The sequence below is a fragment of the Cupressus sempervirens genome, chromosome 7 (genome assembly GCF_028749045.1).
Source record: "Cupressus sempervirens isolate cs-2001-9-10 chromosome 7, ASM2874904v1, whole genome shotgun sequence".
In the NCBI taxonomy this organism is placed as follows: Eukaryota; Viridiplantae; Streptophyta; class Pinopsida; order Cupressales; family Cupressaceae; genus Cupressus; species Cupressus sempervirens.
In genome coordinates this window covers 747,856,589-747,875,892 of record NC_143124.1, presented here as the reverse complement: position 1 = coordinate 747,875,892, position 19,304 = coordinate 747,856,589, and the positions used below count along the sequence as shown (strand labels likewise).

The following is a 19,304-nucleotide window of genomic DNA, read 5'->3' as shown; positions in this document are numbered from 1 at the left end:
ATCCAAATTCGAATTAAAATTCAAAATCCACAAACTTGGGCAATAATCGCTAAACAAACTCCTATAATGACTTGAGTTACCTTCTATTCACTATTTTGTTGATTAAAGAACTTTATTATTAAATCATTGGTTTATAGAACACCAATTAATATAATTACAATTACATTTCAACATATTCTCAACAAAATAACAATATATTCATACGCATAATACATAACTTTAAATGAATAAGTTATAAAACTATGTAACACAAATATTATTCTTCCACCAAAACCTATGTGTGGACCCGAAATGATATTACAATCTGATTGAGAAATGAATAGAGTGCCAAAAACAAAATTCATAAGTCATTTGATCATTCGAAAAGTCTGGATTTTGCTTTGAAGGAGCAAGTCAGGAATAAGGTTGTGAAACCCTAGCCACACCATGATGGGAAGATCTGGAAATTTGCAGGGCCTTCTATCTGCATTTTATGGCATTCTCTTTTGCTCCTTGCTCTGTCATGACTAGTTTTCTGTTGGATCAATCATGGTTTCATTTTCTTATATTCTCCAACACCATTACTTGCTGCTATTGTAGCCGTGACATATGGGGCTCTTCTGCATTTTTTCCTTGGCTTTCATGACCAGGTGCTTGCTGGGTTGATGCCGTTTTCCTGCTATGGCACTTGCCATGAGTGTGTTGGAGGGTTGAATGTGTTGGAGGATTTTCAGCATTTTTTCTTGGCAAACATGACTTCATTTTGCTGCATCATCCATTATAACTATTATAACTGGAGCTTACTCTCTCCATGCAGCAAGGATTTTTTTCTTTTTCGAGCTGTAAGTTACTTTCTTTTGACTATGAAACTTGGAGATTTCCTTCTGTTATTTTGGCCGCCATTTATAGAGAAAAATTGGCCTTATATTTGGTAGCTTTACAAAGACAAATACGGATCCTTCTTGCTTGCTTTACGGTTTTCTGGTCTATGACTCCTACAGTTTCCATCATCTTGATTTTTCTATGTCATTTTCGCTAGATTTTATAGTTATGAAAAAATTATGAGATATACAATAGAGTCTTCATCTGGGTTTGCATATTTTCTATAGATTTGACATGATAAAAGCATATGCTTTCTTTCATTTTTATATTCATGGATATAGCTATTTGCATTTTGCTTCAAAATCTGCTACTATTGTTCTGACCGAAAAACTCACATTCTTTGCTCACTGTTTATTCCTTTCATGTATCTAGCTAATATCCTATACTGTTAGCAATTTTTCAAGTCAAATGTCATGAGAAACTTTCAAGAAAATGCGGGCTCCTTCTATTGTCTTTCATTTTGCCACTTGTTGGGGATTTCAATGTGATTAATTTGGGTTTCTATTTTCAGATATTTTTAGACTGAACCCAAAAATCTGAGTATGTCATTTTTTGTATTTTTCCATGTATGCATATATAAAAAAAATTCTGATTTTTTCTAAAAAATGACATTGGCACATAGAAACCCTCATTCCTTCCTATAACAAAAGGAAAAAAGGGCCACAAGTAATACACAAACATGTAGATCCTATGATGTTAAAACATCACAAGGGTTTCATCTGTTATTCTTTGCAACTGCATTTCTCTCTTGCTCTGATTTGATATCTTTTAAAACTTTGATTGCTGAAGGCTTTCACCATTTATACTACTTCTCCTGTAGATGAAAGTTGAAAATATTTCTGCTGCTGTTTTGTTTCTTCTTGGTGACTATCTTTTGAAACTTCTTGATGCTCTGCTGTAGGAAAATATGATCTCTTTCCAGCTCTAATCATTCTGTTCACTTTTCATCTTCACCAGTATGATCCCTAAAATCCATTGAAACCTAGTCCTTTGCAGGAATATTGCTTCTATTTTAAAACTGGCACTATTGTAATTTGGGATTTGTTGCAATTAGTCTCAATCACATTGCCTTTTCCTCTACCACTGTAGTTGCTGTAAGAACTTTATTCCTTTCACTTGATTGTTTGAAAATCATTTCTTTTTACACCACCCTTGTAGCAACTCATCTTGCTGATTCTGAACATCATTTTTCACTTTGAAGTTCCTATTAAGTCTGAAAAGTCAGCGGTAGATATTCAATTGCGATGCCATCATCTTTGTAACTGGGTTGCAGATTTTCTTTGTTATTTTATCTGGGACCAAATGTTTCAAACCTAAAAATGACTTGTTCCTTTGATGTTTCACCTCTTTGGTATTGAGACTGTTGTAGCATTTGTTGCTTGGCAACATCAAAAGCAAAAGGTTTCACGTAAAGAATACAATGTCCCTTTAATACTTTACTGTACTTGTTCCGATCAGCTTTATAGGTCGCGTCTCTAATGGGGTATGCCAGGCTTAATAACCCTCGTGGGAGCCTACGGTTATATCCGCGTACCTGTTAGAGATAGGACGCTGCACAGTAAACAAACATATTAGTAATAAAACATTTGCTGCGATCGTTCGCTTCTGTTTCTGTTGGTAGATGTTTTTATTTTATGGAGATGCATAGCATGACAGTTGTATGAATGGTTATATATGAGGAGAGACACTTCATCATTGCTTAGATCTGCTGGATCTAACACCTTTTCTTATGAATGCAGGATTTGGAGGCTTGGGGGGCCACGTGATCTGAGGTAGCGAACAGATGGAAGTGGAGCAATGCATAACAACCAGTCATTACATGCAATGACTAGTGCCCTATGACCCTCTCTTACTCTGTTCTTCTTGTTTTCATGTTATGCATTTCCATAGAGAAGGACTATGTATCATCAGTCTAGGGGCAATTCTCACGGTCCATTGTGTTGGAAGATTTACTTTCAGCATTAATTTCATTTCAGTTTTGTAAATATCAATTGTATCTATCATGATTTATAATACAAAGGCATTCTTCTCTATTCTTTCACTCTGAATGAAATATGATTTAGCAGTTAAAACATGAGTTGAATGCAAGAATAATGTGTACTTTAATTTCGTTTGATCATTGATTACAACTGAAATTTAACATGTGTTAAAATTAAGTAACAATACCCTAGCTAAGGTCAAAATAAACCACAACCATTTACCATTTCTTGTAAAATAGCATTTCTTGCCAACAATGACATGACTTGTATTCAGCAGTACAATGACTTGGTATGTCAACTTTTCCTACGGAAATCCGTGTATTCTAAACAAGTTGTCCAATGTAAGGAACAAGATTATCCTTGACTGAGGCTTTAACTATGAAGATACCAAGATTTGTAAGTGGGGATATGTATTTTCTAGACTATTGATCATAATTCATCATTAGTCTACAACATGGTTAGACTTGTAATTTAATGGAGTTTTGGGAGCAATGACAACAATGGAGTCAAGGGGTAGTGCCCCTTGTGACAATTTAGGAGCAATGGCCCCAATGGAATTAAGGAGCAGCACCTCTCACAAGCTCAAGGGTGATGCCCCTAGCACATTCCTTGTTGCAATACAAGGCAGGGTCAAGGAGCAGAGCCCTCACCAACAAAGATAAACAAAGAGAAAAACCACATGGACCTTCACGGCACACCATTCTTATATGTTTTTTTGTAAATCTTAGATGGTCATATCATAAACCAAATTAGATTAAAAGGTTGCAAGTTTTTTTTAAGTAACTAAAATATCAAATTAAAACTTCACAATTCTTTTATTATCTTTTTTAACTTTTTCCTCTGTTTAGCGTAAAGACAGAGATGATGAATGCATACAGACAATAGAACACGAACAGCAGTAGTATATTCGCAATAGTAGATGAATGATGATTTACAATGATCCCAGACGGGATATAAATACTACTGCCGAACCTTCCCGAAGGAGTCCGTTGGCCACAATTATTTTATCCGTTACAAACTATTTACCGCCGGACCGTCGGCTACAGAACACCGCCGGACCGTCGGCTACAGAATGCAAAATACTGCCAGAACCATCTAGTCGGCTAACACCATCCCCCCCAAAAAGAAAAGTCGTCTCCTGACGACTGACAAAACTAGGAGACAACTTACATACTACAGAAAGAACTACAGAGAGGGAGGCGTCCCAGAAGTGTGTTGCTGGCGACGTAACGTATACACCTGCTCTGTCCTGATATGGAGATCTGTCTGAATCTGAGAGTTCTGTCTTGAAGGGAGTACGGGTTTTAAAAGGTACCGTACGGATTGCTTGAAGGGAGTACGGATTTTAAAAGGTACCGTACGGATTTCTTACCGTACGGATTTCTGGTGGATTAAAAGAGACCGTACGGTTTTTGGCATCATGCGGATTTTCCAGAGGAACACAAGTGTGAAAGACGTACGGTTTCTAAAAGCTGGGGAATGGTACGGTTTTTAAGAAACCGTACGGATTTCCTAAAGTGAAGTACGGTTCACAAAACGCCTTAATTCTCACCGTACGGACTTCTCTTGCACTGTACGGTTTATAACTTTTGTATGCACGGGCATTTCCACAGTTTGAACAATTTTCAGGCAGTGCGGATTTCATTAGAAATACAGTCTGTGGTGTACGGCTTTCAGGAAGAGAGGAACTGAAGGGATTCTGCATTTTTCACAGGCAGGTAATGAAACCAACCACCGTACGGACTTGAGGAGGGAAACTTTGGTACGGATTTGGGAGGTACGGCTTCTTATTTTATTTATTTTTCTTCCAACTTCTACCTTGAGCAGATTTTTTCCTGCGTGTACGGATGGGGATTTGCCATACATATTTTTGAAGGACCTCTTCACCGTACGGCCTCATTTCTCACTGTACGGATTTGGGGAGACCATTACAAAGAGATAATGGAGTCTGCAGGTAAACGGCAGTGGAAAAAACAATTAGCGCAGGCCAGACTTGAGGAAGCCAGGAGGAGCATGGCAGGTACAGGCAAATTGAATATGGGTTCGAGTAGCAACAAGGAGAAGCGTAAGCCGGTAGCACCTCCAGCAGCAGAAGTCACACCACAGACTATACAATTTGAGGGATTAAATGGCACAGATTGCCGGAAATGGTGGCAAGAAACCCCTGAGGACCATCCGGTTAAAGCAAGCATCAGAAAAGCGCAGGTGGAATGGGCCATTCAGATGCCTGTTTTTTGCATTCGAGATTATGAAGGGTATCTGCGTACCATGATTGAAACATATGACAGAACCTCTTGCAGAAGCACATTTCAGTATCTGGGACGGAACTTAGTAGTATCATTCAAAGCAACAGATTTCACACGGGTTTTTGGCATTCCAGGGCAGCAGGGCAGAAAGATTCAGCCGAAAAAAATTCCAAAGGATGGGAAGCTATTTTTAATCAGGTTAGTTTGTGGGGATTTGACTGAAGCAGAACAGGCGGCATTAGCCGAGACATCCAAGGGAAGGGGTTTAAAGAAAACTGACATTCAAGAAGGGCCATGGCGATGTTTAATGGACTTGGTTAAAAGCAGGCTTACGGGATCCTCTAGGGCATCGGATATTACATTTCCGCAAGTATCTATGATGAACGGCATAATGACTGGAAAAGTGTATAATTGGGCGTCTGTACTAGCTGAGCGAATGCATGAATTCATGACTCTCCAGCACAAGACATTCTATATGCCTCATTACGCCATTGGTCTATTTTTGGATGCTATAGCACGGGTGATTCCATCAGAAGAGTTAGAGGCGAAGTCTGGACCATTGGTTCCAGGAGAACCTCCTATCATGCAATGGAAGCACTTGGACACAATCCCTGGGCAGAAGGGTTCAGCAGGTCAAAAGAGGCCACGGGTAGACAGGGCAGGAGATAGTGATAGTGGCCGACAGGAGACATCTTCTGAGCAAGACAGTATGGAAGAAGACGAGGGGGAGGGCGAGGATGATGAAGAGGTTCAGATCGTCACGGCTACTCCCTTGCTTTTTCCGCGTACTACAGTCCCTATGACTCCCGCATTGACACCTCGGGGTCTGCACATCGCTCACATTCCAACGTTTGGACAAACTCGGCAACCGATATTGATGACTGCAGGATCCCACCAGGCAGCTACACTAGCCGTACCATGGCAACATGGGGTACGGCCTTCTCCTGTCCGACCAGGGGCAGGATTTGCGGTCGGCTTCGCCCACCTGGCCGCACCTGTAGACCGTGAGACTTCGTCAGCTCCTGAAGCTCTCCCGGTAGCACCACCCGGGGCGTCTGCCCTAAGTCAGCCAGCAGCAGTTGTTACAGTAGCACCGTCAGCAGAAACCCAGATACCCCCAGTAGAGAACGTATCAGATGGAGGAGCACAGAACTGTACGGATCCAGCACAGCCAGAGGTTATGGATAGAGCCAGTATTTTTCTGAGGCAGCAGTTCCAACTCGTCCCTAACAAGCGTGGCCCATCCATTCAGTCTCCCAGCTATTCTGAAGTAACACCTCTTTCACAGCCCCAGTCTCAGGAGGAGGAAACGCCACATGCCGGGATTGCACCAACAGCAGCAGAGGTGGCACCAGATGTGGGCGTGACTCCCGCCGATAAGGGAGACAATAGTGACTCCGAGTGGTCATTCGAGGACTTCGCCAAGGAGGATTATGGGTCGGATGAGGATAGGTGCAGGGACTACCTCAGGACCATGAAGTCTGCATTGAAGAAGGGGCATGATGTGGCCATTCAGGCTCTCACTCGGCGAAGGGAGTGGCATTTAATTCGAACGTATATTCATAGGATTTGTCCTGAACGATTTCAAACTTGTTTTGGAGATAGAGGGTGGCCGACCATTGAGACACCCGAGATGTTGGCAGACTGGGCCACTGAACCAGAGCTGGGACCGAGTGACACTCCAATGATGAAGCTGGCACATGAGATCGTGGGACTGTACAAAGAAGTTTACTATGCACGGCAGCGTGCGGAGGCGGATAGGGCCGCAGACAGTGTTGCAGCTCAGAGATCCCTCGCAGTTGAAAAAGAGGCCAGAGAAAAGTTAGCCACTGATTTTGCCGACCAGCAGGCAGCCTGGGTAGCAGAGCGGGCAAAATTCTTGAAGGATATGGCTACAGTGGTACAGGAGAAGGACGCAGCTATCCGGGATAAAGAGGCAGCAGAGCATGCCTTACAGTTGGCCAAGAGACAAGCTATGGATGCTGCGCTTCTCCTGAAGGAGGCCGTAGAAGTTAATTCACAGATTCAGACAGATCTGCGCCTCCGGACTGACCAGGTGTATGAGTTGCGTCGTCAACTACACTCTTCTGGGACTCCTCCTTCTCTCTAGTATTTCTTCTCTTCTTTAGTATGGATTGTCTCGTAATTTTGCTAGTCGTCAGGAGACGACTTTTCTTTTTGGGGGGGATGATGTCGTCGGTAGAAATTGTGTATCGGCCGACGGGTTCCTTCGGGAAAGTTCTTTGTATCGGCCGACGGGTTCCTTCGGGAAAGTTCTTTGTATCGGCCGACGGGTTCCTTCGGGAAAGTTCTTGTTATGTAGCCGACGGTGAATAGTTTGTAACGGGTATAATGTACTTAGTCGACGGATACCTTCGGGTACCTTCGGGAAGGTTCGTCGGAAAGTATTTATAACCCCTTCGGGAAGCATTGTAAGCATCTTATCATTATCATATCATATGAGAAAAGCATAATGTACTGTTGGCATATGCGAATAATAATAGAAGTTCTGCTATTGTTGTTCAGTGTTCGTATCGGTTTTCAGTGTGCGTTGCTTAATTAATCCATACGGTAAACATCCTCCAATTGTGGTCGAGTCTACCCTACGAGACTCATTGGGTTGAGTAATTCTCGAAGAACCACCAAGTACCCATGTCCCCAGTCCCCATAACTTGTTTTTACCCAGTCACCTCAGGACTTGTCAACTTTGGCAAATCTTTTTACTATGCTTCTTTTTTTTCAACAGAGTACAATTACACTACACATGTACTTCTCACTTATTCAACCGAGTGCAATTACAAAGCACAAGCACCTCTCACTTATTCAGCAAAGTGCAATTACAAAGCGCAAACATTTCACACTTGTTCAACAAAGTGTTATCACAAAACGCAGTAGCCTCCATTTGTTCGGTGATAAGTGTGAGTATAACAATTACAAGATTGGATCAAATGCATTACAAACATCCTATAAAAGATTAATTGGTGATATGCTCACATAAAATGTTGAACATGAACTAAGTCCACGGCAACAACCCCAAAGTGAACCAAATAACATGAATAAATCAGCTTAACTATGAAACAACATAATACCTAGTATGAATGATATTGAACGTTGGTGCAACTCTGATAGAACTTGGTTTTACTAATAAACTGCCAAGTCAGAGCTGAACATGCAAAGAGTACACTTGAATAATACTGATTACTGATTTTTTTTGTTTTTCTAAAAAATTATGAGATCCTCCACAAACAAGAACTTGCACTGTTACTCCCAAAGATCCGAAACCCATCTCAAACATCTTAAAACTATATACATGAAATATAACTTGAGGTATACAGAGGTAAATGTCCATATATAAGTCTCATTTACACTTAAATGTTCATTTCATGCCACAAAATGCACGTTACCAGACTGATAAACTGTATGTAGGTTTGATAGACTTCTATAAAACCGAGTACAACACCTATTTGAGCTTATTAACTCACATGCTTGTCCACTTCAAAAAAACAAAAACCTCAAATATGACTATTTAGATTTTCTAAGGTTGGGTTTTGTTGGTGTGAGTTTTGTTCCACTAAAACATACAGAATCAGATACTTAGTAATCCAAAATGAAATACCAAAATCTCCAGCTCTCTCTTGAATAGGAATGCTCGTATGCTAAAAATGGAGATGAATTGTATAATCAAATAAGACAACTTCAAGGTTCCTTCTTATTGTGGACTTTCACTCAATTTTATGATGTGATATGTTGGTTCTCACAAAGGGACTTATGTTGTTCATTCAATGGATACCAACTTGACTTTTAAATCTTCAATTACTTTGAACCAAATCAACTATCTAAATCTGAAAATGCAAGATAATGTTGATGATGGGGTAAGCCTCTAACCAGTCCTTTCTTTGTAGTGTCAACTAGGTAGAGGAGGATGCTATCTTCTGTGGATATTGTCAATATTCATGCAAATGCATACCCTATGAAGGTGCAATCTAAGTGAACATCTCATGTACAAGTTAAACACTTGCAATTTAGGCCCAAATCTAACCTTGTATCATTACTTACTATCAGCAAGTACCAATAATTATGGACACTAACTTCACCATTAATCACCATTCAACAGTATCGTTCATTCATCTACTTCTATTTCTACTAAACATGAAATGAAATCTAATCTAAGTGAGGAATTGAAGAAACCATGCAACACCTTAAAGCAACATTAAGCCAGCCTCTAACCAGTCCTCTCTTCGCAGTGTCAACTAGGTAGAGGAGGATGCTATCTTCTACAGATATTGTCAATATTCATGCAAATGCATACCCTATGAAGGCGCAATCTAAGTGAACATCTCATGTACAAGTTAAACACTTGCAATTTAGGCCCAAATCTAACCTTGTACCATTACTTACTATCAGCAAGTACTAATAGTTATGGACACTAACTTAACCATTAATCACCATTCAACAATATCGTTCATTCATCTACTTCTATTTCTACTAAACATGAAATGAAATCTAATCTAAGTGAGGAATTGAAGAAACCATGCAGCATCTCAAAGCAACATTAAGTAATCCACCATGAAGACCAACAATGAATCATCAATTACTTTGATAGCATTATGGCAACAATTTCATCAAGTTTCCTCTCCTACTCTACTTCTACTACTAGCTAGCTTCTCTAATGTCTAACCCTTTACAGAAGAAAGGCCTTGGCCTTTTATATATTCAATTACAATGAAGGACTAAGATCAATTAAAGATACTAGAAACCTTAATTAGGGTTACCACCCTATCAATCAATTACGTGAAAATAACACCCTGTTGGCCAATAAGAAAATTACAATGCTTTTAAGTTTTGAGAGTCAATGAGAAAGTTGTGCACTCGAAATAATATGATTGAAACATGTGCAATTCGAATTTCTTAATTGGTTGAAGAAAAGAAGTAGGCGCGACTTCACCATTCTTATCTTTTAGACTTGATCAATTTCTTAGATGATGGAAAAATATCTCTTGATACTCAACATTATCAAGCCTTCAATTGTGATGGCCTATTCCCAAATTGCTTTATCTCCTCGAATCTTCTCCATCTTTCCTCGAAACTTTCTCATTCCCATGATTTGAACTTGATTGTAATTGTAAACTTGATGTCCCTTTTGATGCCTTGAAGTGGTGAAGTCTTCATGTAGCTAGATCCTTTGCGAAAATTTTCTTTGCTTTTTATTTCTTGTTCTTTGCTTTCTTGACTCTATCTTGATCTTGCCTTAGAATTTGAATTTTGATCATTTGATTTGCACTTCCTTCTTATTTAAAGTCCTTGAGCATGGCCTTGTAGCATCCACTTGAAGTTTTGAGCTTGACCTACCACCATCTCCCTGCTCTCCTAGCTTTAGGTTGAACGATTTACCTTGAAAATAAAAGTAAACATTTTATTAAGCTCATAAAATTGATAGGAAACAAACAAAATCAAGGAAATATGAGAACTTGCATGAAATATAATTGTATCAATATCAAAACAAGGAGGCATAATGGATCTTCATTAAGCCCAAGGTTTTTCTTCCTACAAATTTTGAAATCAAATTATACTGAAATCCACAACACAAATGAAATTTTACAATATAATATACCCAGATTTTATTCTTTCCACCCTCCTTATCTCAGATTTTTGCAAGAGGTCAGCTCTTAGCTGTCTAGAATATCTATTTCTTCAAGAGAATATATTTCTTCTCTCTCTTCTCCTTATGACAGATCATTGCCTTACGAGAAGAATTACAGGCTCACCTCTCCTCCTTGATATAGGCATTGGACATTATGAAGAGGCGTGTCTCCAATTTAGGCTGACTTGGCTTCCTTGAGCCAATAAAATCATTTAATTTAAACCTTTTTTATCACCTCTTGAGGCTGACATGATTAAGGGATTCAATGGATGTCTTGTTTATTATTCAAATCACTATTTGATGCCTTTGATCGAGCTGCTTGCTCATGGGCGGAATTGGAACATGTGAGAGGAATTTGGAATCCTCTTGTTATCATTTCAATCTAATTTCACACCTTCAAACATCTTCCTCATTTGCCTTCCCTCAATTTTTAATTTTTAATCATCATTTTGAGAAGCAAAAACACGTTATCATTCTACACAAGTGTTACATCCCAAATTTTTGCTCTAAATTTTTATTTTATGTTGATCATAGCCGTTGGATTAATGAATTATTCTCATGTAAAGAGAATTAGTTAATTATAGCCGTTGCATCAATTCATTTCTTCCTGATCATGTGAAGTGAGTTAGTTAATTATAGCCATTGTATCAATTTATTTCTTCCTGATCATGTTAAGTGAGTTAGTTAATTATAACCATTGTAACAATTTATTTCTTCCTAATCATGTGAAACTATGTTACCCCAAGTTTCCGGGACAAGGGGACGGGGACGGGGAAACGGATTTCCAGGACGATTTTTTTTTGCAGGAATAGGGGATGGCAAGGGACGGCTATATATATATATATATATATCTGAATTTTCAAAAATATTCATCAATTCTACATTCATCACAGCAACATAGTTAAAAATTATCAATTTTATTCATCAATGATCATAGGGCATAGCAATTAGCATCTAATTGAGTCATCATAGAAAATCAAAATTCTAAATAGCATCATTTTCAATTATCTAAGAAAATTCAAATAATCACTTTCAATCATCATCTAAGTACTTACAATACCATTAGTAAGTCATGAAATGAATCAAATGAGACAATAAAAAACATCAACTTTCAACAAAATGAAAACATTAAAAAATTAAGACTTAAACAATTAAACTTTTAAATTAAACTAGATCTATAATATAAATTAAACCATAAAAGATAAAGAGATTTGTATGATATCCATGGCGATAATGGATCATGTAACAACAGAAGTATACAGTTATATTATTATAAATGGATGCAAGGTTATGATTATATATAATAATTGACGCAAAGTTATGATTATATATAATAAAACATTAAGATAGGAAATGAAAACATTGAGTTATTATTATATTAACAAACCTAAGTCTATATAAAAAACATTAAAAGTTTTATTTTTTAATATATTTGAAGTTGCGAGGTCCGTAGGTGGCTTATTTAATTTTTGTGGTAAAAATCGGGAACTTTTTTAGAAGTCCCGGAAACCTCTAGGAAATGAAAATGCAGTCCCCAGGACAGTCAACAAGTTTCCGAAACTCGTTGACCGTTTCCTGTGTTTCGGAGAAGCGTTTCCGATTTTCCTATCTAGGTGGGGACGGCTTGGAAACGTTTCCAGCCGTCCGCCCGTCCCCGAAACCATTCCCGTTTCCGAAACCTGAGTCTTAGAGGTGGAAACATGTTTCCAGGTAACATAGATGTGAAATGAGTTAGTTGAATTATATATGTTGTATCAACTAATAATGAGATATTTTCATGACCATGTGAAATGAGTTAGTTATTTAGACGTTGATGAAATCTCTAACAATCACTAGATGATTGGCAATCGTTTTGAATTAGCAATTAACATATCTTGAATTAACGTCTTGGCAAGAATGTTTGTTTGAGTGATTGCAGGAAGAAGACTGAAGAGAGGGGAAGCATTGCTAAACGGGGTCATCAGAAGGGGATGGTCAAATGGTCCAGTCATCAGATTCGACAAGTTTGACCTAAAACTACCTTGGAAAGGTTATTAAGATTTGACAACATGTTACATGGTGGAACCGCATGAGCTATAAAAGGAACATTATACTAAATAATATAGATTAAAGAAAATTCATACCTTTAAAGAATTATCAATGAATTTATTATTTGATCATTATTATACACTCTCAAATATGAACATATGTATATAAAAATAAGGTGACACCAATACATTATAAATTATAATCTAATGATGCCACCTTATCAATACATACACATGAACGTAGATAAGGATGCATAATAATAATAATAACTCTTTAACTTCTTATCTTCTTTCTTTTCTTTCCCTCCTCCTCTTTAATCGTTTTGAATAGCATTCGAATGGATTCTTGTAACTGAAGGAAGTTGTAGAGTCAAGCTTTTCTTTTCTTTTATAGAGTCTCATAATCATATCACAGCACACTCTCTTCATTCTTCCTCTTTGCTATCGAATTCCGACTGAAATTACTACTCTTTCATACTTCTCCATATCACCTTCACGTTCCTTGTCCACAGGAATCAGAACAAGTAGCGGAGTCCATTCTCTCGACCTCAAAGCATTCCGAAATATAACAAAAGTGTCACGCAAGATTACTGCCGAACCACATTTTTCCTTTTGTATTCCTTCATAATGCTAAGTCTGTCGGGTTTCATGTAGAACACAAAAACCAAATTCATATACCATCGAAACTTGTGTGTATTTCTTTCCATATTATCGCACCAATCGTGTATCCTTTGTGCCCTTGATGCATAGAATCCATAATGCTGATGCCTATTTATTTTAGACCAAATTCAAGGAGATATTATATAGATTTTAGAATATGGAATCTGTCAATTTATATCATTGATGTTAACTAATCATGATAGTGTATCAATCATGTGTAAACAATTATCTCAGCTCAGAATTTATTACACTCATTTATATCACACAAAGATGAAAATGATATCATGTAATCCGAACACCAAGGAATTCACTAGCAATGTTGTCATTATAGGTGAAGAGGTGTAAAGCAAAAGCAGTGGACACAAACTTGCGAGCACCTAGGAATCATCGGCATGGTAGCCTGAAATGGTGAGGAGGTGTAGAGAGTCTGCACAAATAGGAATGGAATCAAATCAAATTAATATTATGCTAAAAACTATAATAGTTCATGCATGTTCCAGTTATGTAATATGTTGTCAAGTCGAGTGGTGGAGATCAGGTTTGTAGACCCAACTTGAAATCCTTGGCCAGGGTAGAGATTAGGCAGATATGCTGAACATGTGATCTTTGTTGTTTGTCCAAATGCTCCAATTATTTTGGAGAATAACTGTTGGGACACTCAACCCACCTGATTACTCAGATGCTGGGCTTATGAACATTCCAAGCCCGACCCCGAGGTAGGGAGGGTCGTTCTATTAATTTAGGATGAGTGAGGATAAGTAATGGTCCACTGTAATGTCCCCATTTTAGCAGTTGACCAAGTGTGTGTGTGTTAGCCTTGTTCTACATGGTCCTGAGGGCTAACGAAGGGTTTAATGGGATCTTGGAGTGTTTTGGCCTAGTCATTTCCAGTTTGGGCCAAAACGAAGTTGATTTACTCAGTTTCAGGCATACTTACTATTTTTAGTAAGTCGGCAGGACACAGTGCAGGTCAATTTTGGTGATTGGATTCGATACTCCTCGGTGAGAGCTTTCCGATGAGCTATCACTCGCATTATTCGGAGTCCGATTGCTAATACATTTTAATGCCTGAAGTTTTATTAAAGTAATGTCTAATTTAATTGTAAAATATTAAAGTGTTACTTTAATATTTATTTTATGGTGATGTGTACTCAAAGGAGACATAAGGGGTATTTTAATATATGTTTTATATTACACATCTTTTATCCCACATTGCCCATATGAGTTGAGCGGACCCGTGGGAATAGAATAAAAGGAAGCATTTGTGGCTTCATTAGACAGGTTGAATATGAGAAGAAATTGGTATGTGAGTTGCAGCTCAGTTCTTGGCATTTGAGGACGTCTATCCTCTCTTGTAACATTCTAGACGTCATTCCCTTGGGGTTTGGCCTTTGGAATTCTTTGTTTTTGGCTTCATTATCAGGCAGTTTAGTTGCATTTCCGGCTACAGGCAGATTTGGTATTTTGCTCATATCTTCTTCACTACTTGTCCGACGCTTATGCCGCTTTGAGGGAATGGTATTACGAAAGTAGTGGACTGATTGAAGGACAAAGTATTGCAGCAGCAAGTTCGTAAGCACGGGCTGGAGTATTATGACAATATTGCTGAAGTAATTAGTGAGTTGATAAATCTGCCATGTATTTGGTTTTATGAATGCTGAAAATAACATTTTATTAGCAGCAGTTCATTCCACTTTGCATATTATTGTAGTTCCTTTCTTGTTTATGTTGTATGATACCAATTCCATGCATGAAACACAACAAACAAATAAACGTTTGATTTCCGGAGTTATAAGGGGTTTTAAGAAGTTGAATGCAAACTGTTTGACATAATTCCTTTCAGCAATTTGGTTTAGTTAGCTGGGACATCCAAGAGTGTCCATTACATCCACGGTTGGGAGGTTAAGCCTATGTCAATGCTTCTCCTCTCACCAATGCTGAGGCTTGGACAACGAGATGAATGGACTCTTTCATATTTGTTGCATGTTTCTTTTACCTTTAATCCTTAGATGAATAGATAGATATTTTAATTTATAGATGGAGAAAACATTTACTTTTATGTTGAGTAAGCATTTCAGTTGATATAATTATCTGCTATTTTATTTTCAATTGAAAATGTTAGAAGTAGATAAATTGTTAGCAATGCATAAATATTTCCTTTTGTTTCTCGTGAAATCAGCTGAATATGAAATACAGTTAGAGTTTCTTTCAGTTATAATCAGTTGGTAGAAATCACTGTCATGTGAAATGGAACCGGTTACTTATAAAATTAGATTGATATGAGATTAAAATTTGTAGTGAAAAATTGTATGTTAATATGATATCAAAGCATTGGGTTCAACACTGAACCTAGGGCACCCTACCTTGATACTTGATAGAAATCTGAATTGACTACAGGTGTTAGTACATAAAACACCCCGCAAGAAAACTCGGCACCCCATCTTTCTTTATCTCATTAGAAACATGACTAGATATGACTAAACCTGTTGTTTTGTACCCCGAGATAATGAAACCCTCAATCAGGCAATTCAGCGGATGAAGAAGGAAAGAGTCAGGTGGACTCCTGCTAACAAAGCAGCATATAGAAACAAGCTAATACAAAGCTGGAATGCTCAGCAAAGCAATTCTCTTTTACAGTTTCATAGATCATGGATGGTGCGAGATATGTACCAGTCTAAACCAAAATGTAGTGTTGTAAAGCAAGATTAATTATTATGTGAATGTAAACTTCCTCAATAGAGGAAAATTTTGTAAATAAGATTGCTTAGTGAAGCAATGAAGTTAAGTTATTTGAAAACATGTGTTGTAAGACTTTTTCTTTATTAGATTTCTTCTTCTACATAATTGACACAATTGCAAATTAACAGGTGAGAATCTTAAACATAAAAATGAACAGCAACGAGAATATTGTAAATCAAAATATAATACGCGAGAACCCTCAATCTTCTAATGCACTGCTACTCCAAATCTTGCAAGAAACTCAATTAAAGTTAGAAACCATGGAAAAAAGGATGAGTGAAATGGCATCCCAGATAAGGTAGAACCGTGAGGAAGTACAAACCACACCAACTCTTATTGCAGAGACAAAAATCTCTGAACATAACAAAACTCCCTCTACCAAAAAATCGGAAAAACAAAAGAAGAAAGAAATAGTAGCTGATTTATCAGCGGACATAAAGAAAATAAAACCACCTAAGTTCTCTACTTTTGAGTCCGGAGAAGAAGCAGAAGAATGGTTAACCGAGATGGAACAATATTTTGAGATTAGGAATTTCTCTAAGACCTCTAAAGCAGTTTGGGGAATATATCATTTCACCGGAGAAGCTGCAACCTAGTGGGGAAATACCATGGTCGAGCAAAACATTAGAACCACTAAAATCACCTGGGAAAAATTTATGAAAATATTTTGGAAACATTGGCTGCCTCAAACCTTTTATGATCAAAAGCTTCTAGATTTTCAGAACTTAAAACAAGGAGACATGTCAGTACATAAGTACTGGGAGAGGTTCACACGATTGCTTAAATACGTTGCACCTTATCAACAAGACACTAATCTGAAGGTGAGAAAAGTCATCATGGGGTTGAACAATAGGATAGGAGGAGCTATTGATGTTCTCGCTCCTTGAACCATGGAAGAAGCCCTAGAGAAGGCTGTTCGGCAAGAACACAAGATTAGAAAGAATGACTCCATCCAAGACAACAAAAGAAAAACTATATGGAATTCGGATGGTGCTGACTTCGGACCTCAAAAAAGGCAATTTAAGGACTATAAGAATAAAAAATCTGAATTAAAAAGCAATTGAGCAATGGATGTCAAAAGAAATTATTATACGAATAAGAACAACTGGAATAATGAGAAGAAGGGACCACCAAGAGGATGTTTTAACTATGGAGGGGACCATTTTATGAAACAGTGCCCCATTAAACCCAACATTAGCCAGCCACAATGACCACCTCTGTCGTAGCAACAACAAGCCTTTCAGCAAAGGATTCATGCAATCCTGGATAACAGACAAGCAGAACAACAGATAGGCCCTATTGAAACTCCGGGTAAGATTTATGGGAACCCTGTGTCCATATTAATTGATATTGGAGCATCAAAATGTTTTATATCACCTGGGCTATTAGGTAGATTCCCGAAAAGATCTAATTTTATGGCAAAACCATGGACAGTCAAGTATGCAAACCAGTCAAGGGCTAAGGTGGAGCAATGCCTATTTGAAGCTTAGGTTGACTTTCTAAACTTCTCAACGGAATTAAACTTATATGTAGCACTGCTAGGGTCATACGACATTATCATAGGAATTAATTGGCTCAATGAACATAAGGCCAAAGTAGATTGTCTTGCCAAAACTGTAAACTGTGTGGATGATCAAGGCAGACCCACAAGCATTTCAAGGATTAAGCACGAAATTAGATCAAAACAGATTTTTGCAATGCAACTTAAGAGATATGGGAGGAAAGGTTGTGATATTTTCGCAGTTAGGATTCAAGATACAAGGGAATTTAAAACAACCACATATGGGGATGACTACATTTATGAAGATAAGAAAATCAAGCAAAAGTTAAAAGAATCCTTCGAAGAAAAATACCCCTATTTGAAGAATTACCAAGATGTGTTTCCTGAGGAACTTCTTGGATTACCCCCTTCCTGAGCATTTGATTTTACCATAGACTTGATACTAGGAGCAGAACCCATATCCCGAGCTCCATAGAGAATGACAACCACAGAGTTAATGGAGTTACAGATCCAACTACAGAATATGCTAGATAAGAAGATGATTCGACCTAGTGTCTCACCATGAGGAGCCCCAGTGTTGTTTGTAAGGAAGAAGGATGGAACAATGAGACTATGTATAAATTACAAGATGCTTAATAAAGTCACCATCGAAAATTGGTACCCATTGCTGAGGATAGATGATGTTTTTAACCAAATGAAGGGTATGACTATATTTTCAAAAATTGATTTAAGGTCAGGATATCATCAGCTGCGAATCAAAGATGAGGATATACATAAAACTGCATTCAAAACCAAGTATGGACATTATGAGTTTATAGTATTGCCTTTCGGGTTAACCAATGCCCCAGCAGCTTTCATGAATTTAATGAATAGTATATTTTAGGATTGTCTGGACAAGTTTGTATTAGTCTATATAGATGACATTTTAATATACTTTAAGAACGAAGAAGAACATCAAAGGCACTTAGAAATAGTTCTGCAAAGGCTAAGAGAACACAAGCTATATGGGAAACTATCTAAGTGTGCTTTTTACCAAAAGGAAATTCAGTATCTAAGGCACATTGTATCAGCTCAGGGTATAGCAGTGGATCCATCTAAGATTAAAGCGATTAAGGAATGGCCCATACCTAGAAATTTATCCGAAGTTAGGAGCTTTATGGTATTAGTTGGGTTCTATAGAAAGTTTGTCAAGAATTTTTCAAGGATAGCCTATCTGATCACTTCACTTCAAAGAAAGGGAAAGAAATTCATTTGGACATTGAAGTGTCAGTCAGCCTTCGAGTTTCTGAAAGAAAAATTGTCTATTGCACCTATTCTGAGGGTACCTGATCCACAAAAACAATTCGTAGTTATAACAGATGCATCTGAGGAAGGATTAGGTGGTGTGTTAATATAGGATGAACAAGTCATTGCTTATGAGTCTAGAAAGTTGAAAAATTATGAAAAAAATTATGCACCTCATGATCTTGATTTAGCAGCAATTGTCCATGCCTTACAAATGTGGAGACATCACTTAATTGGGAAACCTTTTGAGCTTAGGTCTGATCACCATAGTTTGAAGTATATTTTCACCCAACAGAATCTTAATGCTAGACAAAGAAGATGGCTAGAATTCTTAGCAAATTATGAGTTCGACATAAGTTACATTAA

The 19,304-nt window shown here is 37.8% G+C and overlaps 2 protein-coding genes across 2 annotated transcripts in view; one reads left to right on the top strand and one right to left on the bottom strand.

Annotated features, from left to right (window-relative positions):
* LOC149549423 (gamma-interferon-responsive lysosomal thiol protein-like) overlaps positions 1 to 19,304 on the bottom strand; it is a 176,828-nt gene that overhangs the window by 145,294 nt on the left and 12,230 nt on the right. The gene's annotated exons all lie outside the window — the stretch shown is intronic.
* LOC149549424 (uncharacterized) lies at positions 4,145 to 7,196 on the top strand. Its single transcript, XM_089793674.1, has 3 exons — positions 4,145 to 4,558; positions 4,668 to 6,449; positions 6,603 to 7,196. The coding sequence occupies exons 2-3, from the start codon at positions 4,782 to 4,784 to the stop codon at positions 7,194 to 7,196; spliced, it is 2,262 nt and encodes a 753-aa protein (XP_089649800.1). The 5' UTR covers positions 4,145 to 4,558; positions 4,668 to 4,781.

Excerpts from the sequence above, each read along its gene's own strand:
- LOC149549424 (XM_089793674.1), top strand. The coding sequence starts at position 4,782 with ATGGAGTCTGCAGGTAAACGGCAGTGGAAAAAACAATTAGCGCAGGCC. Across the intron at positions 6,450-6,602 it reads AGGTGGCACCAGATGTGGGC|GCTCTCACTCGGCGAAGGGA; the intron begins GTGACTCCCGCC and ends GTGGCCATTCAG.